At 40.0% G+C, this 26,876-nt stretch overlaps 1 protein-coding gene across 2 annotated transcripts in view; it reads left to right on the top strand.

Annotated features, from left to right (window-relative positions):
- LOC149186379 (putative copper-transporting ATPase HMA5) overlaps positions 1–26,119 on the top strand; it is a 34,947-nt gene extending 8,828 nt beyond the window's left edge. For both annotated transcript variants that reach the window (XM_089410988.1, XM_089410987.1), the window contains exons 3-7: positions 21,993–23,387; positions 23,641–23,895; positions 24,040–24,162; positions 24,469–24,951; positions 25,175–26,119. In XM_089410988.1, coding sequence (XP_089267114.1) covers positions 21,993–23,387; positions 23,641–23,895; positions 24,040–24,162; positions 24,469–24,951; positions 25,175–25,591 — 2,673 coding nt within the window. In that variant the 3' untranslated portion in view covers positions 25,592–26,119. The remainder of the gene's footprint in view (positions 1–21,992; positions 23,388–23,640; positions 23,896–24,039; positions 24,163–24,468; positions 24,952–25,174) is intronic.
- Positions 26,120–26,876: the final 757 nt, after the last annotated feature.

The following is a 26,876-nucleotide window of genomic DNA, read 5'->3' as shown; positions in this document are numbered from 1 at the left end:
TAACCACACCAGTGTATAATTGACAACTGCACTGGGGTTCGAGTCCCCTAATTCCTTGTTAATGCCCCACTGCTCCAAAGGTTAACCAGGAAGCCGAACAATAGCTGGTAGGTCAGGCTTTCCAACTTTATGATACCCCGACACCTCGTTCCTAGCCCACTAGGCTTGAGAATCACCTGAGAACTAGACAAACTAGACTAGACAGACATGTAAGCGGTTTGGATCCCAGACCCCCCTTTCTTTCCTTTCTGGCTCAGAGAATTGCTAGGCGACCGTAGGTCCTCAGGGGAGTCTCGGCCCCTTCTTGGTCCCAGACACTTGGTATTAACGAAGACAGGAGTGAAATTCACAACCCAAGTGCCAAGAGCCGCCCCTAACCCTCCATGTATCCCCTTTTTCCCCAACAGGTTACCATATAATGCAGAAATTAAAGTACTAGACATCAACAATAGAGAACCAAACCAAATTCGATCAGAAACATGCGAAACCACCACCATTTGTTGCCAGGTCAGCCTACATTCTTGTAGCATTGGTTCCATATGAAGATTAAGGCGGGTCTGAATTACATAACAGTTTCCCTCCGAAGCGTTGGTGGCGTCTTTCTGGTGGTGGCGACAATCCTTCCTCCCGCAAGCAAGTTCCTCCCCCCAGCTTCCAATCTCGTCTCCTGCGATCGAATTCCACCTCAAACCTTGCATGCATGCTCTAGTGTCCCTCACCACCTTTCTCCCTCGTTTAACAGTTAGCCTTACCATTTGCCTTCCTAAGGTAACTGACACCTATTGCCTTTCTCTCCCGGTTCTTCCTGTCGCGCGCGTGTGGGGTCCTTGGGTGGGCCGCCCACCAGCCCTGACCACTTGCCCCTCACACATGTCTTTGATCCGCCGATGAATCTCCTTTCCCATGACACCTCGATCGAGGGCCCTGACTTCCTTCCTTGTCTTCTTCCAGAATCTCCCTCGAGCATCCATACCTTCTACCTGGTTTGTCTCATTCCCGTGGATGTCCAGGTTCTTTCTCAGATTACCGCAACCCCAGTTTGCCAAGAGGTCAGCTGCAGAATTCCCTGAACGACGTACATGTGCTGGGATAAGGTATGCTATATCTTTGATGAGAACCCCTATTTCTTGGACTAACCTTGTTGGAGAAGATGAAAACTCCTTTTCTCCCTGCTTCAGGCATAGGATCCCATTCAATTCACAAGAACAGTGGATGAATCGATCCTTGAAGAGATAAATCCTAGAGGAGTGACATTGAAGAGTGCATGGCTAAGTCGCTAGGGTATCTGGGTACATGTGCAGGTACTGGTATGGCACTTTTGAAAAAAGTTAGGGTACATCAATAGTATATATATAGCATGTGGGTTTAATGGTTAAGAGCATGCATTTTCCTTTAATAAGTGACAAGTTCAAATCTAGAGAAATTCAGAGGGGTAAAGTATGTATATCTCTGTAAATTTTAGCAGTCAAAGAGGTGAATCTCTTGTCTCACAAACAAAGTCCAGTAAACCAATTTGGTTTAAACTTGACATTAAGAAATCTGTGCTTGGGTCACAACCATACAACAATAGTACAAAATGATGAGTTTCAGGCTGTCTCTATCACCTTTATCTGTGGCTTGAATTTGAAAAGAAAGGAAGTCTAGTGCACTAGTATTCAAAAATAGCAGGAGGTATATATCCTAAAAGAATACTAGAAGTTTACAACACCTAACTTGCCTATATTAACAGAGTTTATTACTTTATTTTAGTTCCACCATCACTTAGAATGTCTTCATTTAGAAGTTCCTCATTTTCCTGAGTGGGGAAAAACATTTAGATCAGGAATTTCTAAAATGTTGTGATTGGTGTAGTTACTCGAAAAAGGAGAATTTTGCTGAATCCAGTGCAGGTCTGTTGAAGATACTCCATGTCGACGAATGCCAGCTATTTCATTATTAGTAATCCAAAATTGAGACCTATGTTCCACTATCTTCTCCTTTTCATATATTAAATTGGATATTATTTGATTACGACGAATTTGGAGTTGTAAAATTTTTGTTTGTAGCAATGTGAGCTCCTCCTCTTAGTGTCTCTATTCATTACTCCCAACTCACTTCTTTTGTGCCATAAGGAGTTGAGATTCATAGACTTTGTATTGCTTCTTTTCCAACCCTAAAGACTTCCTAATGTAGAGCCCTGTCTCAATACCGATCACCGGACTCCCTCCTTAACAGACTGACTCCCACTGCTCTACACAAGATAACTAGACCACATCGACTCCCTCTTTAACAGACCCACTGAAGAAGGGCAGCACCACACAGTCAATTTGAGAGTTCCAATTATGCAACCGACGTCTTTGCCTATTTCCCCAAAGCATAGTAAATAGAGATATTGTCCTTGCTTTGCCTCATCGGATTTCGTCATGTCGCAATTAACGAAGTTAATGTGAGACACAGTCTAAAGTTGCCTACTCTTTGCTTGGATCAACTGCTCCCATGATTTCCATGGCCAGCACATTGCACGACCAAAGATTGCTATACTCATTATTCCTTGATCCAACAACATTTGGATAGGGAGTATCATCTCATCATTATGTGAGATTCCTTGATCCAACAACATTTGGATAGGGAATATCATCTCATCATTAATTAGAATGTGATCTACACATGATACAGAGGATGCTCGCTTGTACCAAGATTGGTCTTGCATCACCATAATTTTTTCCTATGTCATTCTTACCTTAGCATGCATCTTACTCCAATCCTATGCTTGGACATAATCCTCCCGCTGTATATAACGAGCCATCATTGGTACACCTACATGTTCCATAATTCCAATCAAGAACACATGAAGTCCATACATTAAATAATTTTTAACTCTATTGCCAACCTTCCAATAACATCTTGATAAGATTGGCAAATGGCCAGTTTTTTAACTTGCTAATTTTATCTGCCGATTTTTTCGAGACTTTTTCAAATTTTAAGAAGTCATGATTTAATCGATAAAATCACGATTTTACGTGAGTTAAACGAAAAAATTGTCTGGAGGGGGATTAAATCTTAAAATCAGGAGTTTTTGGAAATTGAAAAAAATGCATATTTTTGTACAATTTTGCCATTTTTTTCTAATTTTTTTTTCAATTTTCAGACCTTTGTTGATTTATTCTCGAGTTCAACTTTTGCAACATTGGTTTTTATAGTGCATCAAATGGATTATGGGATTTGAAAATATCCAACTTGTTCATTTATGAGCAAGGTTTTGGCCTCCTTCTCGGTTCCTCTATTTGCCATTAGATTTGCTTGTTGATTGTTTTGCCTCAAAACAGGGAATATAGAGAATTCAATTGTGTGTTTCAAGAAAACTCTGATTCTTTGAAGAATAGGTTTTTAATTTATTCCACTTGGATAGAATTTTTAAGGAGGCAGGAAATAATATTTTTGGAATCCCTAATGATGATTCATTTTTGAATCTTTAGTGCTCTTGCTTGAATTGTATCTTTTAGGAGAGCATAAGCCTCTACTTGATTATTTGTTGCTACGCCTAAACTCCAAGCATAAGAAAGTTCCACTTGTCCTTTGGGGCATAAGATCACCCCTCACTCCTACCACCCCATTATTATTATAATATTTTTTTTGTCGATCAACAAAATTGCTATTATATTATCAGAAAGATGTAGATTACATAGTATTGGTCAACAACTCTCTCGGCCTCACTCTGACCGGATTTGTTGGTTAGGAGATCCAGATCATAGTGCAAAAGATTTTTCCATTCAAATCCTACTTCCTGAGGGCAAAAGAGCCATACATACCAAACTAAATACAAAACCAACAAGCAACCAGTGGATCACATGTCAAGGTGGCAAATGGAAAGGTTGGACAAGCAAAGCAGCCATTGGACTGTGTCCTTCATGGACATGGAAATCTATATGCTCCAGTATTGCTTCTATCTCATTCAGACAGTTGTTGTTCTGACATTGGCTTCTGCTACATTGGCTCATTGCTCCAAGATCTCATTTTGGCTATATTGTATGTCACTAATATAGGCCACTAGCTCATTCCTGTCTTCATATCTATGTTCCCGAAGGATATCGAGGTTGGCTTGGATTCCTTGCAGTTGATCAACAATTGTGTCTAAAGAGGGAGGTTGAACAATGTCGGGTCCACGACAATCTCACCTTCCAGCGCCATACCCCCATACTCCTCATCACTCTGGTCTTCCGCTTTGTCCCCCCTCGCTCCTCACTGCCCACGAAGTCCACCACCTCTTCGAGGTCTTCGTCACTGGCAGAGCATCCTTGCAAGAATCATTTCACATTGGGCCTGCACCTCGAGGTTTCCACCTCCCATGACGAGACTCTTCTGCACCAACTCCCCTGGAATACAAGGCTCTAGTCTTTGAGTTGGCTAGGGTGTGGGGAAGGGAAACCAACACGCCCTGACTATCCACAACACCCTAAAATATACAAAAAGCACACCAGAAGGAGACTCGCCATTAGCCATAGGGTGCCTTGCCCAAACAGTTGCTTTCCTGAAGGACCCAACAATATAGGAGCAACCTCGACTCTTACATTGACCCCAGGAGGCCCTAACTCCCACAAGACTCCGAACCACTAACAAGACACAACAGAAAGAGAAAACCTTGTCATCCAGTCTAAGAATTTCAGTATCAAGATACATACCAGTCTTGAACTCACCCACAACCAAAACTCGAGGAAGTTGAAATTATGGAATTCTGCCACCTTACGGAAGAGAAACCAACTGCGCTATGGACAAGGAGTTTTCATACTCAGTGCGACCCTGAGCGGGCCCAACCCATTCGCAACTTGGAGGAATGAGCCATTTACAAAGGGAAGAGACCCATTCCTCACCTAGTTGAAGCACAACAACAAGAGACCGACGAAACCGAACACCAATTATGCTATACAGTCACCCATAAATCAAGAGCACAATGCTGGTGTTCTTCCACTACTTTGCAAGGAACACTGAGACTCTAACAGTAACTAGGAACCAAGATAAATTATTATTATAATATTATGAGGTAGACATTGCAACTTTTTATTTATGGTTGACATTGATTTTTGTTGTTGTTGTTATTATTAATACATATATTCTTTATGCTGCGTGTCAAGTCCATGTTGAGCACAAAAGGAATTACGTATCTCCCTCATATTGGATTATAGAAAATGTCTTTTGGTGAAATGAAAAATGAAGCTTGGGGATAGTTCTCAAACTTTTTTTAATCAAAGAAGATTTCCAAGGAGCTTTAGCCTTCTTGTTCATTTCTTCAATTAAGAAAGCCCTTGATGGATTTTGTCTACTAAACTTGCTCCACAAGATAAGATAATATTATTAATATCTAATAGATGATCAGAAAAGTAGGTCCCATGGGACTAGAAGAGTACATCCATTGTAAATGAAATGTGGAAGTGCAAAAGTAATTCCTAGATCAAGATTAAAAAGTAGGAACCAAGTGTTTAGCTAATAGCTAAATTAGTAAATATCTATCCAAGACAACTAAGTGTCTAGTTGAAAGCTAATATCATAAAAGTGTGCCCTTTAGGCTAGCATTTTATTTTGAAAACTCTATAAAATTAACTTTCCATGGGAATAAAAAAATGAAGCTTGGGGACAATTCTCAAACCCTTTTTAATCAGATTTCTAACAAGGCCTTAGCTTGTCTGGATCATTTCTTTAATTGAGGAAGCACTTGGAGGATTTTGTCCACAAAACTTGCTCCATAAGATTAGATAATATTATCAATATCTAACAAATGGCCACAAAAGTAGGTCAAAGAGATTACAAATGTACATCCATTGTATTTTAGAAGTGCAAAAATAACCAGTGTTCCACGGGGACGTGCCCCTTAGGCTAGGGGACGCGCTCTGACGCTCCCCCACACTCTGGGGATGGGAAAACTCCTGGGGAAACGTTTCCCCCACGTCCCCTTTTTGGGGAAACTTGGGAAAACTCCAGGGGGATGTTTTTTTGGCGAGAAAATGCGATGCAAAGAGGATGGGGGGATGTCGGGGGGATGCAAGGGGGACGCATATGCGTCCCCCATTTTTTTGTCTACTAATTTTTATAAAACATTAAACAAATACAAATTTAAATATATGAAAAAAATTAAAAACAACAAATAATGAAAAAATGAAACTATATTAAAACTTAAAACTTGTTAAAACTTATTTAAAAAAAGAAAATTAAATTATATATATATATATATATATTTTGTAAGCTTGGTAGGACTACATCTTCATCGTGTCCAACTTCTCTCACCCAAATCAGGGGGGATAGCACAAGATTTGAACCCAAGAATTCTGTTTCGGTGAGACGTCATTTCCAAGGCCATTGCCAATTGAGCTACCAAGTGGAAAATAAATTAAATTATATTAAAATTTAAAACTTAAAAAATAAAATAAAAACAATAACAAAAATATAAAACTTAAAGTATATTAAAACTTAAGACTTAGTATTTATTAATATTATTTAGTACTTTTTGAGAAATTTACTAGTATTTCTCTGCTGCTTTCTATGTTTACTTTTAGTTTAGTATTCTATGGCTATTTTAGACTTCAGCATAATGTCAATGTCATTGTCATATGATGAATTTACTTTTTATCGTTTTTCGAAATTTGCTGGGCATTGCATAATTTCAATTGTCAAATGATGAATTTATTAATTTAATTTAGATGTACCTTGCATCATGCCAAATGATAATTCATATATGATAATAGCCTCATAAGTAATGATGATCATATTTAGTCTTTAGATGTATATTTCCTAATTATTAAGATTTTCTATTTAGTTATATATATATATAAATTTTTTAATAATTTTTAATTTTATAATTTTAATGACTATGACCCCGAAAATTCTCTAAATTTTGGGGTTACTTATATACGTTCCCCTTGTGCGTATTTCCGCTCCGGCGTTTTCCCGTCCCGAAAACTCAATGGAACATTGAAAATAACTCCTAGATAAATGTTAAAAAGTAGAAACTGAGTGTGTAGCTAAAAGCTAAATATCTAGCAAGAAAACTAAATGCCTTGATACAAGCTAATATCTATCCGATAGAAGATATAAAAGAAGGTGCTAGTATAAGCAAGTCTCAATGCTAAATAGTGGAAAGGATGTTAAAGCTTATTGAAGTTAGGGTTGGTTATCAAGGACGAGTGAAGGGACTGCTCCATCCTTTCTTAGCATATTCAAAGTGGAGAAAGATATTATTTGCACCCATTAAACATCCATTGCATATGGAGGGGTCCTTGATACCTCTCTTTCATAGAGGCATTCAGAAAAATCTTACCTTTACTGGCTAGCCATAAGAGAACAACAATTGTAGCAGAGGTAGCTAGAAGCTAAACCTTTTAACATATTGGAACCTCTGCAATTTTTTCTCCTCCAAACATAATGTGTACCTTTCCTTTTTTGATTAAGGACTTTTCCTCTTGATTTCTAGTATAATAAATCTTTTTCTTCTTTGGTTAGGTTTTTTCTATTATTAAGCTCTGAGCAAATTATTCTTTTCTCCTCTCCCCATGGCTAGATTGACCAGTTTTCTAACTTTTTCCATGCTATGGGCTTCATAATCTAGGTGTCATCTAAAGTAAGACATCTTCCAGTGGTCCTTCACTTTGATCCACCCATCCAAAACATAAGTTGTTCTTCCATAAGGAATGCCATAGAATACAAGAGTAATATTTATTGAAATTTGACTTACTTTGCAATTTGTTGTTTCGTGTGCTAGACCCCTTCGGAATTGAGTTCTTTGTAGAGTGTTGTCCATACCTACATTTCCCAAATATTTGGAAGGTAAGGCTGCATGATAAAGCCTCGTGAACATGGGTTTGCAATGAAGGGATATTTCTCTTGCATGTGGATTTTTAACCTTTTTGCTTCTCTCATCAAGTGGCCTGCACTTCTTCGTATTGTCTCGGTGAGCTGGGTTGTTATTTTTTCCGATGTAACTATTGTCTTTTAATGAATTTTTTCTTGCACTCTTTGTTGGACATTGAGTATCATTGCCAATTTTTGTTAACACATTTGAATTTTTAATGCTTATGGTAAGTCGTCTTACTTTTTCCCATCTCCTTGGCTTCTTAATATTTTATTTTGCTCCCATACCTTTCTTTCTTGTCATAGTTTCCTCATAGAATTTGTCTTCCATCACCAGGAGTTCCGTCTTTGATATTTTCACCTTTACTTAATGATTGCTCGTGATAATCCTTGTAGAATTTTCTTCAGACGCTTCCATTTTAGTACAGAGGTTTTGCTTGCCCATGTGCACCAATACGGGAATGCTAGAGTGACGAAGATCCAAAACAAGTTCTGCATTGTTTAAAATACAGGCCTTCTAAAGCATATGCTGATAGCTTAACGATGTACCGAAAAATGATGGCACCACCACCTTCCTTCCCTATTCAATTCTCAAGCTCACTATTGCACAACCCACACAATATGGGCGATAAGGTAACATTTCAACTTGAATGTTGCTGCCGATTAAGTTGAGGAAGCATTTCTTCGTGTTGATTGTGTATTTAACTTCACCATAAAAGTTGTTTACAAATTTCCTTGTTACCCTTGCAATCTGTAATTCCTCTTGTTTGATTTCTCTTATGCTTTCTTCTTTAGCCTGCTTCCTATTATCTTTTTACCCTTGTGACCTATAAATTATGATTTAAGTCACCATTATAATTTACAATTTTGTAATGCAAAGGACCATTTCTAATGGTGCTATTGAAAAGAAGAATTACCACGCTGGTGTACCAACTTTGGGGTAGTCTTGGAAGGTGCGCATGTCAAAGGAGATCGTGTGTTTTGCTAGGTCTTCATGCCTCCATAATCCATTGCATATCTACCTGCATATCATTAATGTCATCCATGCTTTTATAAAGTTGATATTTCTTGCATCGTGTTATAATTGCTCTTAAAGATTTCTTTGCTCAGCATAAATTGTGCACCACTCTTTACTCAGCATAAATTGTGCACGTAAAATTCCTTGAGAAGGAATGGTTCTGCTTCTCTCCTCCCGTTGTTTCTATAGCGGATGCTTGCTCTTAGTAGCTGTTAGAAGCTTTCCATCCTTTTATTTTTACCTTTCCACCAGCCAAACTTACTACTTGTTTGGATCTTCCTCTTACCCTTATTTCATTCCAAAAAGAAGATGTGCATGAAATTGCTAAATTCTGCATCCTTCATGTTTGTGGATTAGCATAACACATATTAAAATTTGTCAGCTTGAAACAAAGTAACAGTAAAATTCAATGGACTGACATATTAGCGTGCTTGACACCCTGATCATTATTTGAATTTGATTTTAAGGTGGTCTTCCAAGCCAAATATTTACGTTTGTTGATGCCCAAATTGGACCACTGGCAATCTTACAAACCAACTCTCCCTTGTATAGGTCCTAATCATTATGGAAATCATAGCTAGTAACTTACGCCAATAAACTTTAAGCCAGTAAACTTTAAGTGTGATGCGCAGAATTTTGATTTGAGATATTCACTTTGTAATATCCCCTTTCTTGATATGGTCAAAATGGACGGAATTTACCTGTGGTATTTACCATGGTATTTGCCTATGGGATCTTGTTAATTTTAGATAACAATGGTATGTTCTATGCTTAAGAGCAATTTACTTCAATTTTCTTATTAGCCCAATATCAATTTCTAGATTAACAATCACATTAACATGACAGTAAATGCAGATAGAACATAAATAAAACAGTAGAAGACAAGCCAAGACAAGAGGACACAAGATATGGCGCCAACCAGGGACAAACCCCAATGTGGGGAAACCCTTTGATCAATTCTTCTTATTATTCTTCAAAATTTCAACAGAGAGAGAGAGTACAATATGCAATATTCACTTGCCCAATCAAAGTGAATTCTGTCCAGTCAAACAACAGCCACAGAAAGCCCTAACCAGAAAGTCAACGCTGGTCAACAGGGCAGATTTTGACCTCCAAAATAGCTCAGTCAAACTCAGTCAACTTGGCCTCCAACAACAAATCAAATCAGCCCAAAACAGTCTGAAAATACTAAGTCAAACTTCGTCAACGCTGCAGTCAAACCTTTTGTAGTCAACGCTGGTCAAACAGAACAGACTGCCTCGATTTCTGTGCCCAGAAATGCAGTTTGCCCAAACAAAAAGAATCCCACAAATCTGTCATCAAACAAAGTCAACGCTTGGTCAAGCTGTCCCTGAAATTCGGTCAATGCAGAAAACAATTTTCTCCTTCGCCGCACGTGTGGAGAGACACTGTCCTGAAATCCATACCCAATCATAAGAGGAGAGAGAGATGTGTGAGAAGTTGAGTGATGCCCAAATGAGGCAAAGGCACCTTCTATTTATATGCAAACGTTGAGGATGAATAGACGTGACTATTGGGCTTTTGAGCCTACATTAGTTTGCTGGCCGACCTTGACAATGTGTCCATAAACAAAATAAATTCATAATTCCATTTGTACATGTTAGAATGAGATGATCTTTAGATCAATCCTACACCTCTCAAAGAGAGGAATCCAATAAAAATATCAGCTGCATCATATGAGCTGTCCAAGGTGGAGTTTGGCCCTAGTTGCTAAATTTAACTGATCTACCCATGGTATCTGCTTTTGTTTTTCAAGGGAAAATAATAAAATAAAATTTCTAGAGAGTACATTAAGCCTATTAAAGGGGATAGGAGCTAGGCCTTTGAATCATATTGAGTTATCCATCTATTTTGCCTTGTTGAGAACTTGGCGAGAGCAGTTCTAGTTTGATCTTAGGGGCAAAAACCCCATGGGTGTTATCTGTGTGCTGGATCCATCCAGTGTCCACAATTGTGCTTTAGTGTCTTAGATTAGTCTTTTAATGAGCAACTGTGCATGCCATTTGCAGGGGTCCCAATCTTATTTTATGGGCATATGTTATTTTCTTCAGTTGATAATATAAATAAAGGGTTGCATTTCTAGATTCCATTTGTGTTCTTATTCTTGTTGAAAGTTTATTTTTAATTAAAACACTAAATGTGCTATATCTATTATATTTTTTATCTTTTGAGATCTTGCAGTGGTATTAGAGAGCTGCGCAACCTGCCAGCCTGAGGGTTTCATGCAGGGAACATCGGTGAGATTTATTCTCACCCTTGTCAACATCACTATCTTTTGTGGTATTTGATATCAACCTAGGTGGTATCTTGTTTTTCAGTGAAATTTGAATCCCTCCTACAACCAGTTTGAGAATCAGATTTATATCTGTCAAGGGTTTTCCGTTCTTAAAAAAAAAATTTATTTGGTTTTCCACGTCAATCAATTTCTTGATTGAGAGCATTGATTTCAAATTTATTTGCAGGGACAAGTTGATTGCCATGGTTCGTGAAAGCTGTTGCACCAGATTATGTTGAAGGGCCGCGAGGCCATATTGTTTTGTGGAGAAAAAGCATAAGATTTGAGGTGTTTCACAGGTCTCATTCATTAGTGAGCCGAGATCAGAGATTCCCAACAGAAGTTGGGGACCTTTTTTTTTGATCTGGAAGAACGAAAACCCTTGTATAACTCCATCCTCCTGTACACAAGGTATGGGCAAGGTTTATGTTGAGGGAGGAGACGGAATCAGACATAATCATTCAGAAAGTAGACTCAATTGTCAGTTGCCATCCCTGATATTTGATTGGTTGTCATTTAATCAATGGAATTTGAGACTTCTTAATTGTTTTTTTTTGTAAGCTTGGTAGGACCTTCTCATTTATGAGTTTTTACATGTCCGTTATTCACCCCATTTCCGGGGAGGGTAACACAAGAATCGAACCCAAGATCTTCAGTTCGGTGAGACTTCATTTCCACGGCCATTGCCACTTGAGCTACCCATGCGGATTGAGACTTCTTAATTGTTAGTTTGGGACCTTAAGCGAGTTTTCAAGTGAGGATTTCAGAAGGTTTCCAATCAATAGTTTCTTGGGTTCATTTTGAGCGCAGTCGTTTGTATTAAAGGACAGAAAGACCACAATAAACTACTCATTCTGGATTGGTTGATAGATTGACATGCCTCCCTACAAATTGGGCGTGGACCTTGTCTCTTTTGTTGAGGAAGCGTAACTCGCAGAAGGGAGACCAAATTGTTAGACATACGCTTGTTTGCCGATGCTGTGGGGGGCGTGGATTACCAACTCCAGGACATAGGGGTTGATCCACTGTTTGGAAATACCGAGAGGCATCACACTAAGGAAAGAGTGCTTTTTGGAAGGCCACGGGCCCATATTTAACCAAGCCAACGTAACAACACCCGGGCATGGAGAAAGGCCGAGTGATGGGCTCGTGATTTACTGGGGGTGACAATTGTAGGAACAAGCCTCCCATCGAGTTGGGGTGTGAGCAGTCAACAACCATGCGATCACTGGGGAGAAATAGGTGTATTAATCACATGAAGGCATGAATGACTCGTCAGCGTGGAGGATAATTGTTGAAGCCGCTCCTTCAGTCTCATAGAAAGGTTTGCCCCTTTATTATTCAACTCTGGAAAGTTGGTCTCTTTGTAATAGCACGCATAGTTTCCATTGGTTTCTTTGAATTCGACTTAGGTAGGATGGAGGATAAATTTGGTTGGCTGTTGTATGCTTAGGCCCATACGCTCCAAATTTTGTAAATCCCCTTATCATTAATAAATAAATTGCTCTCTATGTTATGACTGCAAAATGACCACAGATCTCCACTATATCACTTGAGTCTTGTACAAGAACGCATTTTGAAAGGCCACAGGACCATCACGCTGAGTTGAGAGAGAGCACTGAAGAATCGCTTGACAAAAGCTGATGCTAGGAGACTATTTGACAGGGTGATCATGGGCCTTCACCATCTGGGATAGGCCGTTTAATTTCCCACACTATCTTTAGCCCAATCATCCACTGTTCGAGGGTAGTCAGATCTAGAGTTCAAGTCTTGGTGATTTCTTCATGACCAGTCACAAAGGAGTTCTAGATCGTGGAGCACCAAAGGCACAAGTTGTGCAGCCACCGAGTTCCATTAATAGGGAAGGCCAACAAGGCGAACAACGATTACACAATCAACTGCAGAGCCCAGTGAGATCGCACAGAGCATTCAAGGCCGGGTGCAGATTATTCCAACATGAGAGACCATTGTTTCGTGGGTAGGGCCACAAATCTTTTATTTGTCTCAGAAGAGGCCGAGTGATGCACTCGAGGCCGCTATTTCGTGGGTGGGCCATAATTATTAAATTTTTCTTTTTTTGGGCACATGGTTCACTGGATGCTCCATTAGAATGTTATTAGCATTATTTGAGCACATGGTGGAGATATGGGAGATATAAGGGTTTATTATATTATATACATAATTAAATATTAAATAATAATAAAAGAAGAAGAAGAAGAAGAAGAAAAAGAGCAAAAAGCAAAGAGAGTTTAATCTCTTTTTGGAAAAAGGGGTGGAAGAATCATTCTAGCCAAATTTGTCAAAATGAAATATCTAGGCAGACATGATTGACAAAATGTTGATATAATCCCTTTGTTTAGAATTAATATATTCTTGCATATTTTCCTGCTTTGGTATGTGAAAAGATGGACCGTCTTGAAGAGACTTTGGAAAACACCCAGAAAATTATTGATGAACTAGCGAGGATATATGGTCCTTTACGCAAAAATACCTCCATAGACCAAAATGATGGTCATAGCAGCAAACCATTCTCAAAAAGGGTCCATGTCATTTTGCAGTAGAAGCAACCATGGGAAGTGAAGGAAGGACAAGGAAGAGGAGCTAAGCTCTTCGCACTTGACTCTATTGCAGCAAACAAAGTTAGTCATAGACCTTTTGTTGACGGTGCTGGACCCGCCAACATGTAAGGGGATTTCCCCAGTAAGAATTCTCAACTAGACCTCATACTGTTTGGTGTAGGAGTCCCAGCAGTGGGTTGTATGGTATCGCCTTGACCGCGGTTTCGCACAGAGGCAATATGTCCCTGTTGGTAGCAAGGGTGTGACATATGCAGCAAGTCAAGGAAGGTGCATGAGCGGTTCTAACACACGGAGGGTGGGGTGAGTGCGCCCCTTGGAAACTTGTGAAAGCACGGAGTTAAGAAGGGAACACACGAGTAAAGATGCATCACAAATGGATGGCAAGTGAGCTAGCAATCCAAAGTGATGGTTAAACCAACAACACATTTCAGTTAGATTCATACATACATATACAGAAAATAGCTACACATGCATGCGTAAGCAAACATATACATATATCATTTAGAGTAAACAAGATAGCTGAAATACAATATGACATATGCATGAAACTTGCTGGCTCTGTTATATTAAGAAGTGTAAGTTCCAGTCATACAATACAACCATGCCCAACCACTAGCTCCGACAGCGGAACATTACAGTCAATGCCGCCTGCTCCTCCAAAGAGATATACTAGCTCTGCACAGTGGAGAAGCCAAGGCTCGTTACAATACTGTCCAAACTTTCTCTAAGATACTCCTATTGGAAGCTTGGCTGACCAAAAGCCTCTATAATGAGTTATGAGGGACTATTTATTGCAAAGGGTGGGGTGACTCTTGACATTCCCCTTTGTGACCGTTCATCTACCCTCATGAATCTTCAACTACTCTATGACTGTTACATTCAACTATCGACCCTTGAACTTCCATTTGACAAGACGTTACATACAATCTGCACATGTACCCATGTGAGACACAATGGCTTGAGCAGCCATGCAAGACATCACTAACACTCGGACTGTTGTGGTAAGACCAACTCTTCGACATCCTTGCGATGATTGACGGTGGCGAATTGATGCCAAGCTTGGTCGTTTGTGATGGTGTCCGTGCGCTCAATGGTGACATCCTGCTGAAAGCGAACTCTTGCCTCTGTTGCATTCGGGTACACTGATATGGCCCCTCTGTCCAACTCGTTTGATAGCATGCACATCATCATCTTGAGTGTGGCTGGACCAAAAACATATTGATGCATAGTGTTTGTGTTGATCTCCAAGTGTGTGCTGGTGACCATGCGCATCAACTTGTCAAAATACATGTTCAACTCCAGTCGGACTTGCTTCTTGTCTTTGCCTCGGTGAGTGTGCCAAATGGGTGGGATTGCATGTGTGCGCACAATGACATGCATGTTGCTGAATTCCCTTGCATGCGATCAACAACACTGCTCACCTTGTCTGCTCCGTGCCAGTTGCTGGGATGGATCTATAACTTGTACGGGCGCAGTTTCATCTATCTGTGCATGTTGCGCCCCCTGTTGTACTTGTTCCTGCTGTAACTCATTCTCTCGTCTGTGCAACTCCTGTTCTTCCTTGAGTTGCTGCTTCAGCACATGCAACTCCTTCTCTGTTTCTCTCTCTGCCTTCACGTGATCTTCATGTCGTGCCGTCACCTCATAGCCTCAATCTCCAAAGCTGCTTTCGTCATGAGTGGATCTACTTTGAACTTGCAGCTTTGCTCTGCCTCTATGTTGTCAACAACCTTCCTCTTGCATTCATCGCATGTAGGTGTGTTGCCTTCTGCTGCTACTGATGGTGCTGCTCGCTGTGATGCTGTTGCCATTCATCTTGATATCTTTGTCCATGAACAACTTGATGTCTTTGTGGATAAGCAAGTTCATAGACACTTGATTGATTGCATCTCCAGTTGTGCTAGTGTCTTTGACTCTGCTCTCTTGGAAGCCATTGTACCCGTGCTGTTGGGAGGCGAACGACACTTGTGATACTTGGAGACATAACAACACTCATGGCAAGCAATCTGTCAGTTGAAAACCAAAACAAACTAGAGGACTGACATGCAACATACATGTGTGACTGTCTATGAAGATTGTGCAATTTTCACCGGGAGGCTAGGACACTGACTGCCAAGCTCGGAGACGACACAGTTCGGGCTGCCTAGAGGTTGACTGACTGTTGGAATTGCGCAATGGACAGTCCAGCCGGGCCTGCTAAGGACTGAAACTGCGCAATGCACAATTTTAGTCAGTAGTGACATGCAACCAGCAAATTGCATTGCGTATTTTCTGGAGCCAGCAAGACACTGCCTCCAAGAATTGCGCAATGCAAGCTTGGACGTCAGTGTTGGGCCAAACTTGTGCAATTTCTGGAGGGAAGGTAGAACTTTCGCTTCCGAAAATGTGTAATGTTAGTTGGGCAAGGCATGGTCCGTGCCAAGGCAACCCAGACCAATCGACGGGTGACTAAAAACATGAGAAGTCTGAATGCATGATGAGATGAGTGCAAACAAGAGTGAATGATTATTCTTGCAAACAGTAAGTGTAGGATTCAGAAAATGCGACGCATGCATGTGTGTGAAGAGGGTTGCTGCGACGACAACTGACGGTGCACAAATAGTGTTATGCATGTGACAGCAGTGAGATGCGAATGAAAACTGAAATGACGCCTGTACAAGCTAACATGCATGCAAACGACAGCAAGAGTTCACAAAAATCAAGCAGACAACATTCACACAAGTCGAAACACAAATAGCGACAAAAACGCAGCACAAGATATGTGAAGCGAGCTTACCCCGAAACAACTGAGCTAAATGTGTTGACGAATCCTAGATGCGATGTGGGGTGTCAGATCTGCAAGATCAATGCGAGGAATGAGCTCTGCAACGTCCGGTTCATAAGTTTTGATAAAATCAAGGTTTAAGAGAAGATCTTCGGATCTGTCTCTTCAACTTGTCCTGACGATGAACCACACTAGCTGGTTCAAAACGCGTCGACAAATGATTTATCTTGTGATTTTCGCCGAAGATCTTCTCTTAAACTTGATATGGATCACAAAAGCCTCAATTCAACAAAATCAAGGTTATGACACGCATGCCACAAATCTAGGAAAATTGACACTTGGCGGGAGGTTTCTAAAATGATCTTTGCATGTAACCTCCAACTGCTAAAAATAGATCACTAAATCTAGGGATGCCTTTGCACGCTGCCTTGGTAAAAGCAGTTCATGCATACAAATCAGTTTTGGTCGGTCTTGGAGGGAATTGGTCAACCTGAAGGCACATGCTTCGGTCTGCGAGCCTGGGATGAAAATTTGCGTTGTTCTTGGGCTGAGCAGAGCTGGCTGTCCAAGAGGGATTATGTAATTTCTAGGAGGAACAAGTGACTGTCTCCCAGGATTGCGCAATTTTTGGGCTGAGCAGTTGTCCTGGGTCAGATTGTGCAATTTTCTCAAAGAAGCCTGTTTGACTGCATTGTGCAATTTCTGAGCCCAATAGGCTACCTGACTGATTTGCGCAATTTTTGCTAGTTGCTGGGCTGGCTGTCCTAGAGGGATTGCGCAATTTCTGGGAGCAACAGGTGATTGTTGTCCAAAATTGCTTAATTTCTGGGCCGAGTAGTTATCCTGGGATGAATTGTGCAATTTTTGAGAGGAAGACTGTCAGGAAGAATTGCGCAATTCTGGAGCCCAGCTGGGTTTGTGCAATTTTTGGAGGGAAGGCTTGTTCCCTTCCAGAATTGCCCCATTCCCAGAGGGAGTTGCTCGACCAACAATTGACACTAAGTCTGGAAAGCTGCCTGTGAAGGAACAAACTTGCATGCACAGGCTGACAAGACTCTATGAAACAACTGAAGTCTATGTGCTTGATGATGCAAGACATGTTACTGAGGATGGTTGGTAGGGAGGCTCTAAAACGAAGCTAAGGCAAAATTTTGGAGGGTGCTTGTAGCCGTTACAACACCTTCATATGTTGCAGGAATTAGACACATGTTTGTTAAAGGTGGGGTAGCCAGAATGGAAGAAAATCAGTTGGGTTCTCAAGCCATCCATGCTTGCATTAATACAACTCAAACTTTGGGAGCATCCTTGTGAAGAGGTCAGGCTCACAGTTGCTTGTCTTCGCAGATCATAGCTTTAACATCACCACCACTGCCTTACAATAATGATATCATGAGAGATATTGCAGTTGATAGTAGAAGCCCTTCAGGGGTTGAACATCATGCTTCCTACCTTTCAGAAGCGACGCAAAATCTTAGAACTCATGGCAGAGTTTAGCTTTGGCACATTCATGTTGAATTTGGAATGTGAGGACTTGATCTTTCAGGTGTTCTAGAACTTTTACACCAACATTACATCAACTCATCCAAACAATGTCAAAACAGGCATGTGAAATATTATGTCCTTATTTTTAGAAGGAGATGCCAACATCTGCAAGATACTAATATCCAAATTGTTGACCATTTGGAGAAAGGAACTAATTGTATCACCAGTCGCCTATGATCTAGTTGAGAAGTTGGTCATACAAAACATCAAATTGCTCAGAAGGGTGTTGACTAAGAAGGAGCTTAAAACAATTGATGAAGGAAGCAAGAAAAAAGGTAGTAAAACTTGCAACAAGAATGAATTAAGAAGGAGAGGACTATGGTTTAATTGCAAGGGACCTTGGGCACATTACCATTCATGTCCAGGTGATAGGAAGTAGGCAACAAGGACAAAACAAGAAGAGATTCCTTCGGATCATGGGGAGTCTTCTATAGTTGGGTCTATTAATTTTTAGGATGATGAGCAACATTGTGATATTATTCAGAGAGACTTGTAGGATGAAAAACATTTGGGAGTGTATGAGGAAATTCTACCTAATGGTATTGATGAGGTAGACAGGACAACTGAGTCCATAGGTCTCCAGGGGGATGACCATGAAGAATATGAGAAATCAAGTATAGATAGTAGTCCACCAATCCATCTATGTTCGACAACTGGAGAAGATGAACAACATATTGTCTTCACAGATGGAGGAGGCCAAGAAAACTTGATTGAGGAGCCAGTAATAGTGAACTGACATGATGAGCATGACCATGAGAGGGAGCATGACATACATAATGTGCAGGATGAACCATTCCTAGAGAGCCAGTCAAAGGCTCAAGTTGAAGCTGTGGTCGTAGGGCATCCGGTGCAAATAGGTACAGAGACATTCAATAGGGCACCAGAATCACTTGTAGAGGACTTTCGTGGGAAGATCACGCATTTCAAGACAAATCTTATGATGTTGAAGTAGAGAGTCTAGACAACCCGAGACACTATCTTACAGGAGAACAGAAAAATTGAGGAGCTCATAGGGGTATGTGCCGAGTCAACAACCAAACTGTCTAGTGTAGAGGAACGTCTCAAGTCCCTCACAAGGCAGCAGGAGGAATACAATTGGGAGTTCCAGAGCAACCCTCTACAGGAGTACATAGATAGGGCTTGTGGCACTACCAAACCATCTTTATACATTAGGGAGAGCATGACAGAGTTCTACAAATGGATCATGTTGGGTGATCGGGTGGAGCAGCATGAGCTGAGCATCAGACAACATCAACATGGTAGACTTATTCCATGTGCATGCATTCATACATTATATCCTTCCCACGAGATGGATTGGCGAGAGATTATGAGTTGGAACTCTATTAGTAGGATACTCTTAGCCAAGGGCATATTGTAGCTTGGGCCCTTAAGCACAAACAATGATGGAGGGCTAAGATGGTATCATAACCCATAGGTCCCAAGACTTAGGTGGCATTGAGATCTCGAAGAATCCATTGGGGGCAAGATTGGCCAGAGGATTGTTTGGGATCCAGGTGAATCTATCGAGGGAAGGATTGGCCGGAGGATTGTTTAGGATCCAAGTATCGAAGGATCCATTTAGGATCATTTAGCATGGAGGCATGGAATAACACACTGAGTTGTATGGGATCTTGGTATCAATGTACAAATGCTTCTGCTGTGGATAGAAGTGGATTGCTTGAGAATTTGTAATATTCCCCTTTCTTGATATGGTCAAAATGGATGGAATTTATGGTCAAAATGGACGGAATTTATTTGTGGTATTTGCCTATGGGATCTGCCCAATGGTATTTGCCTTCATTTTTCAAGGGAAAATAATAAAATAAGATTTCTAGAGAGTCCATCAAGCCTATTAAAGGGGATAGGAGCTAGGCCTTTGAATCATCTTGAGTTATCCATCTATTTTGCCCTGTTGAGAACTTGGCGATGCCAATTCTAGTTTGATCCCAGGGACGAAAACCCGTGGGTCTAACTGTGTGGTGGATCCATCTGGGGTCCACAATTGTGCTTCAATGTCTTAGATTAATCTTTTAATGAGCAGCTGTGCATGTCATTTGCAGGGGTCCCAATCTTATTGTATGGGCATGTGTTATTTTCTTCAGCTAATGATATATATAAAGGGTTGCATTTCTAGATCCATTTGTGTTCTTATTCTTGTTGAAAGTTTATTTTTAATCAGAACACTACTTATGCTATATCTATTATAATTTTTGTCTTTTGGGATCTTACACACTCTCAGCAAATGCAGCCTAGGGACGAAGGGACTTGTGGCCAAACCTCACCAATATTCACTTGGTAATCCTAATTTCCCGAATGACTACACTGTTGTGTGAGCCATGCTAAAGACAACATGTGAAAACTCAATTGGTATCATGGATCTTATTAATATCAAAATTGTAAATACATATCAAGAAAATTGAGTGGCCAAAGGCTGAAGGTTGAAGCCACCCTTTCCCCACTCTCCTTGTGATCTTGATACATTTTAATTGATATACTATTAAGACGGGAAACCACCCAATCCACCGTTTCAATTAATTATGCATCGTATATTCCAATTTGTCGAAAACATGTAACGTATTGTTATTTATTTTTTGAATATAAATATTTTGTATATCAACATTGGTGATAGGGGAAAAGAAAAAAATGCTTCCATGGGATTTAGAATCCAGAACCCTTTTTTGGCATATTTCAATGCAGTTTAATTCTTTGTTTTCTTGTGCCTTCCAATATTTGCTTGAAGCAAAGCTTCAGTGTGACTAAGGGACAGGCTGCCATTTGTCATTGAACAGATCAGTGAATGATCAGTGAAAACATAAGGCCAAGAGCTTTGAATGTTACAATGCTTTGGGAACAAAGCAGCCTGACAAGACTTGCATGTTCAAATTGGTCCGCAAGCTTCACCTTCATAAATTCTTCTTAAAGTCGAATCCTACCATGTTTTTTCTTCAACTGCACTGACTTGTATATTCTCTTTGACTACTTTGAATTTAGGGCATAAATGTTAGAGAACACACATGGTAGAACTATAATCAATAAATCTTTATCAGCGACGCAGAAGTTGGCCCCTTCTTTTGGCAAATGCAAGATCCCTATATGTTGACCTAATTAATACATTATTCAAATCGTTATTTTTCATGTCTTTCAAAAGGCCTTTGCAACAGAATGAGGAAGACTGGCAGGCATGGACTGTGTTATCTTATCAGCTAAAGAAAGTCTGCAGCCTTTCACTGGTATCTCTTACACATTGTCCATGATGACAAATATCAGCAACCAACACAATTGTATATCCATCTCTGTGAATATGCAACCACTGCAAACTATAGCAAATGCTTCATGAACTTAATTTATGGAGTTTAAGTTGAAAGAGCATTAAAATAACAACAATTTTTATGAATATCACTCTGGAGTGGCCAAGATGTTGTTGTACAAATTGAACCACCAAAAATCTCCCAGGCCAGCTACTTCTCTGCCCAGGTCGAAATTAGTATGCAAATTGAATGAGCAACTTAAGACAATAGACTGTAAGGATAACGTGCGGAATTTTGACGTGAGATATTCTCCCAGTTTGTACACTGTTGCGTAAACTATGCTAATCAATCCATCAAAGCCAAAATGTAGAAGCTCAATTAGCAACAGCACATGCTTTATTAATAGCAGAAGTTTTCTTGCATATCAAGAAAATTGAGTTGCCAAATGGTGGAAGGCTGATGCCTCCCCTCCCTCTCTCTGAGATCTTGACATCTTTTCTTTGATACAATATTAAGATGGTGGGGGGACTACCCAATCTATTGCCTCAAATTATAATGCATGCTATTCTCCAATCTGTGGGAAACATTAAACATATTGTTATTTAATTTTTCAATATAGATATTTTATGCATCACCAACGTACCAATTAATCATAGTTGTTAATGTGTGTTTCTAGTTAAATGCACTATTCTTTTTCTTTTTGCTAAAATAATATCCTACATGTCCACAGGAGGAATCGATTAGGGAGGCAATTGAAGATGCTGGCTTTGAAGCCACCTTAATAGAAGATGATGTTGATGAGAGGTCTACAATAATTGTATGTCGTCTTCGCATAAAAGGAATGACATGCACTTCTTGCTCTAGCACTGTGGAATCTGCCTTGGAAAAGGTTCAAGGAGTGAAGAAAGCTGTAGTTGCTTTAGCAACTGAAGAAGCAGAAATCAGATATGACCCTAAGCAAGTTAACTACAAGCAATTGATTGATGCAGTTGATGACACTGGTTTCGAAGCTATGTTGATTAGTACTGGGGAAGATAGGAATAAGGTTCATCTCAAACTGGAGAGAATCCTTTCTGATGGGGAAATTAGAGTAATTCAGAATTCACTCCAAGCATTGCCAGGAGTAGAAGATACAGAAGTGGATGTACAACTAGAGAAAATAACTGTGTCATACAATCCAGATTTGACTGGACCCAGAACATTCATCGATGTGATTGAGGAGACATATCCTGGACGCTGCAAGGCAACTTTATTTCAGCCTGGAGGACTAGGAGGACCTGACAGAAGTGAAGAGATTAAGCAATACTATAAGTCTTTTCTATGGAGTTTGGCTTTCACTGTACCAGTTTTTCTCCTAGCCATGGTTTTTATGTATACTCCAGGAATTAAAAGAGGTTTAGACTTAAAATTGGTGAATATGCTAAAGCTTGGAGAACTTCTAAGGTGGATCCTATCAACTCCTGTACAATTTATCATTGGATGGCGCTTTTATACTGGTGCATATAAAGCTTTACGTCATGGCTCAGCCAACATGGATGTTTTAATTGCCTTGGGAACAAATGTAGCTTATTTCTATTCAGTCTACACAGTGTTGAGGGCTGCAACTGATAACACTTTCAAGGGTACTGATTTTTTTGAGACTAGTGCCATGCTTATCTCCTTTATTCTTCTAGGAAAATATTTGGAAGTTCTGGCCAAAGGGAAAACTTCAGAAGCTATTGCCAAGCTGATGGATTTGACACCAGATACGGCTACTTTATTGACTCTTGACAGCCATGGGAATGTTGTATCTGAACGTACAATTAGCAGTCAGCTGATCCAACGCAATGATATAATTAAGATTTTACCAGGTGAGAAAGTCTCTGCAGATGGTTTGGTTGTTTGGGGACAAAGTCATGTCAATGAAAGTATGATAACAGGTGAAGCCAGGCCTGTTGCAAAGCGAATAGGTGATGAAGTCATTGGTGGAACAGTAAATGAAAATGGAGTACTGCATATAAGAGCTACACATGTTGGCTCAGAGAGTGCTCTTTCACAAATAGTTCGGCTTGTTGAAGCAGCACAGATGGCTAAAGCACCAGTGCAGAAGTTTGCAGACAAAATTTCAAAATTCTTTGTCCCATTGGTAATGCTAAAATTGAATTTTTATTAGTTTCCTGATTGGTCTTTTGTCATTAGATTTTGAAGTTCTTTTGTCCACAGATGAGGCATCTGTCCTTAGATTTCAAAGTTCTAATTCTTCCACATTTACGTAAAAAAACGAGCCTTTGGCTTTTTCTGATTCCACAAGAGCATTTGGTATCTGCAGGCTGAACCTAGCTCATATGAAACTCTGCTTTTGAAACTATGCATGGTTACCTTTGTTTCCTGTTTTGTAGGTTATTGTGATCTCCTTTACTACCTGGCTAGCGTGGTTTGTAGCGGGCAAGATTGGTTCGTACCCAAAGTCTTGGATCCCTTCTTCCATGGATGAGTTTGAGCTTGCTCTTCAGTTTGGCATATCTGTCATGGTTATAGCTTGCCCCTGTGCTTTGGGCCTTGCAACACCCACTGCAGTCATGGTGGGTACTGGAGTAGGTGCCACACAAGGTGTTCTCATCAAAGGGGGAAAGGCACTTGAAAGTGCACATAAAGTAAGTGATATATTGAGAGGAGATCTTTTTGTTATTTGAATGTGAACTAGGTGTCTAGCATTAGAGAAGTACCTCTCTTAGTCTGGTTATGTTCGTCTTTTAAAAGAAAGGCTCATTGATGAATGGAGGTTTTGCTATCTGCAGGTGGACTGCATTATATTTGATAAGACAGGGACACTCACTATTGGAAAACCTATTGTTATTAACACTAAGCTTATGAAAAACATGGTCCTGCATGACTTCTATGAAATTGTTGCTGCAGCAGAGGTAGGTCCTACAGCTTTATTTGTTGATTATCTGATTGGTTCAATATGTTAAAGTTGGGATCAGTTGATTCTTGGGCGGCCTATTTGATTGACGTCATTGTTGTTATTGGTTTTGAAATTTGTAGTAGTAGTACAGAGGTTGGTAGGATGCACATTGATGCATCCCTGTATAGCCAACTCTCACAAATATAATACTTATTGATCTGTACCTAAATTTATCTTCACCATCATTCTGCAGTTTTGGTTATGTTCAGAGTTAAGGGTTTATATGTCTCATTAGCTAACTTGAATATTGGCTATGCTCCAGGCAAACAGTGAGCATCCTTTGGCCAAGGCTGTGGTTCAGTATGCCAAAAGTTTTAGAGGAGAAAGTTCAGAGGCAAGCAGGCTGCCTGAGGCACAGGATTTTGTGTCTATAACTGGCCACGGTGTCAAAGCTACAGTGCACAACAAGAATGTCCTTGTAGGCAATGTCAAGCTGATGTTAGATTCTGGAATTACTATTTCCGAAGATGCTTTTGACATTTTGAAGGAGGTTGAGGGGATGGCTCGAACAGGGATTTTGGTGTCTATCAATGGAGAATTAGTTGGAATAATTGCAATATCAGATCCAGTTAAGCCAGAGGCACAAGATGTGGTGTCCATTTTGAAATCGATGAAAATTAAAAGTATTATGGTCACTGGAGACAACTGGGGCACTGCAAATGCCATTGCCAAGGAGGTTGGAATTGAGACTGTTATGGCAGAAACGCTGCCTGAGGGAAAAGCAGTGAAAGTGAAAGAGTTACAGGTACCCAGTTGTCTCAAGCAACATTTCAGTTTCTGTGTTACCCATAGGCCCTGGCCACCCGTTATTTCCTCCCTGTAAAACATTTTACCTTGATCATGTGCAATGTTAGAATGACTATCCAATGAGTTTATAAACTTTTGTTGTTCTCTCGACATTTTGACTGTAGAAGAGTATTTTACTTTCTACTAAGAGAACTTGTTTCTTTGTGTTTTTGGTTGTGCAGGAGTCTGGGATGACAGTTGCAATGGTGGGTGATGGCATCAATGATTCGCCAGCACTTGTGGCCGCTGATGTGGGTATGGCAATTGGTGCTGGTACAGATATAGCCATTGAAGCTGCTGACATAGTACTGATGAGAAGCAACTTGGAAGATGTCATTACTGCCATTGACCTTTCAAGGAGCACATTCAGGCGAATCAGACTTAACTATGTGTGGGCTTTGGGTTATAATGTAATGGGTATCCCCATAGCAGCTGGATTATTGTTTCCATTTATTAGATTTCGTCTTCCACCGTGGATTGCTGGGGCAGCCATGGCAGCTTCTTCTGTGAGCGTTGTATGTTGCTCACTGTTATTAAGATACTACAAGAGGCCAAGGAAGTTGGATTTGCTTCAAATGCAAACAGTCAGGATTCAATAAGGTTTGAAAGTAGAAGCACTTTACACAATTAAGCTCAAGAAAAACAACTGGCTGATCCATGGTAACTTACTGCTGCAGATTAGTAGACAATGTTTGCACTGTTGCTTAAAGATTCCTTGGTTTTTTTTAATCCATCAGTGCTTCAGCAGTTAATGAAATACCTGCATGAGTCCTGCTAAATGTAATTACACGGGAAGCCAGAGATCTGGTCACTCTCACATATCAGCTTTGGAATTTAAATGTTCTAAACAGCAGCTATTCTGGATGGCTGTCATCTTAGAATATTTGTGTGTAGGTTTGAAAAACACAGGTGTTTTTGTCTCAAGTTATTGAAAATACCAAGGTGTAGATTATTGTAGATTATCCACTTGAACTGGTTTGTCTGTTCTCTCTGCTTAAGATATATGTAATTACACTGCAGGAGACTCATGTAATTTCTTTTATGACAGGATTGATAAGATTGATAATAAGCGGTTTGAGTAAAAATGCATTATATATTCCAATAAATAAATGTGAGTGTATGGGAATTTAGCACCATGATTGTCTTTCTATAACTGATATGGGATGGAGTATTGCATGAATATTATTGGTTTTATTTTTTTGAAGAAAAACCTCTTTGGAAACCCCTAGGCCTTTCAATGCATTTCATGGATGGTACCTAGTGTAAACCCATTGCTGTAATCACCTAGTAGGACATCAAGTGCGGCACACAACAGAGGCACTCAGCGTAAGAGATTGGCCCCAAAACCTCTTGCATGAAGCTCAAAGCACCCAAGCTAGCCCACTGGGCTAGATGCAACTTATTGTTATGGGCTAGATTGATCCCTTATATTGCAAGAAGCGTTTGGTCCCATATGTAAGCCTACCAATTCCAATTTATAGCTACAACCGAAATATATGGTGTAAAAAATCTCTTTCTTATGGTTGTGTGGAAGTAGATTGATTATATCAAACTACTTGCTTTAACGCTTTTTTTTTTTGTTTCCCAGAAAACTTCCCATTTTTTAGCCGAAGCAGGGGCAGTCTCCTAGGAAATATTGCTCCAAGGATTCTAAGGTATAACCATATAGCATGTGTTGAGTACCAAACTTGGACTAATTGTTAAAATCGCCCACCAGTTTACCACTAGACTACAATTCTAATTAATAATTGCATGAAAGGAGGGTACAACACTAGACTTCCGAGGAGTTTACCCATCCTAATACTATATTTTGAAAATTGTTATCCTAGTACTATATTTTTTTTTTAAGGAGTTCATCCATCTAGTACTACACAAGGCAGAGAT

The sequence above is a fragment of the Pinus tabuliformis genome, chromosome 3_1 (assembly GCF_031772625.1).
Source record: "Pinus tabuliformis cultivar Carrire ecotype Pingquan chromosome 3_1, CPIR1, whole genome shotgun sequence".
Classification (NCBI taxonomy): Eukaryota; Viridiplantae; Streptophyta; class Pinopsida; order Pinales; family Pinaceae; genus Pinus; species Pinus tabuliformis.
Note: the sequence above shows the minus strand (reverse complement) of the source record. Positions and strands in the feature narration are given on the sequence as shown.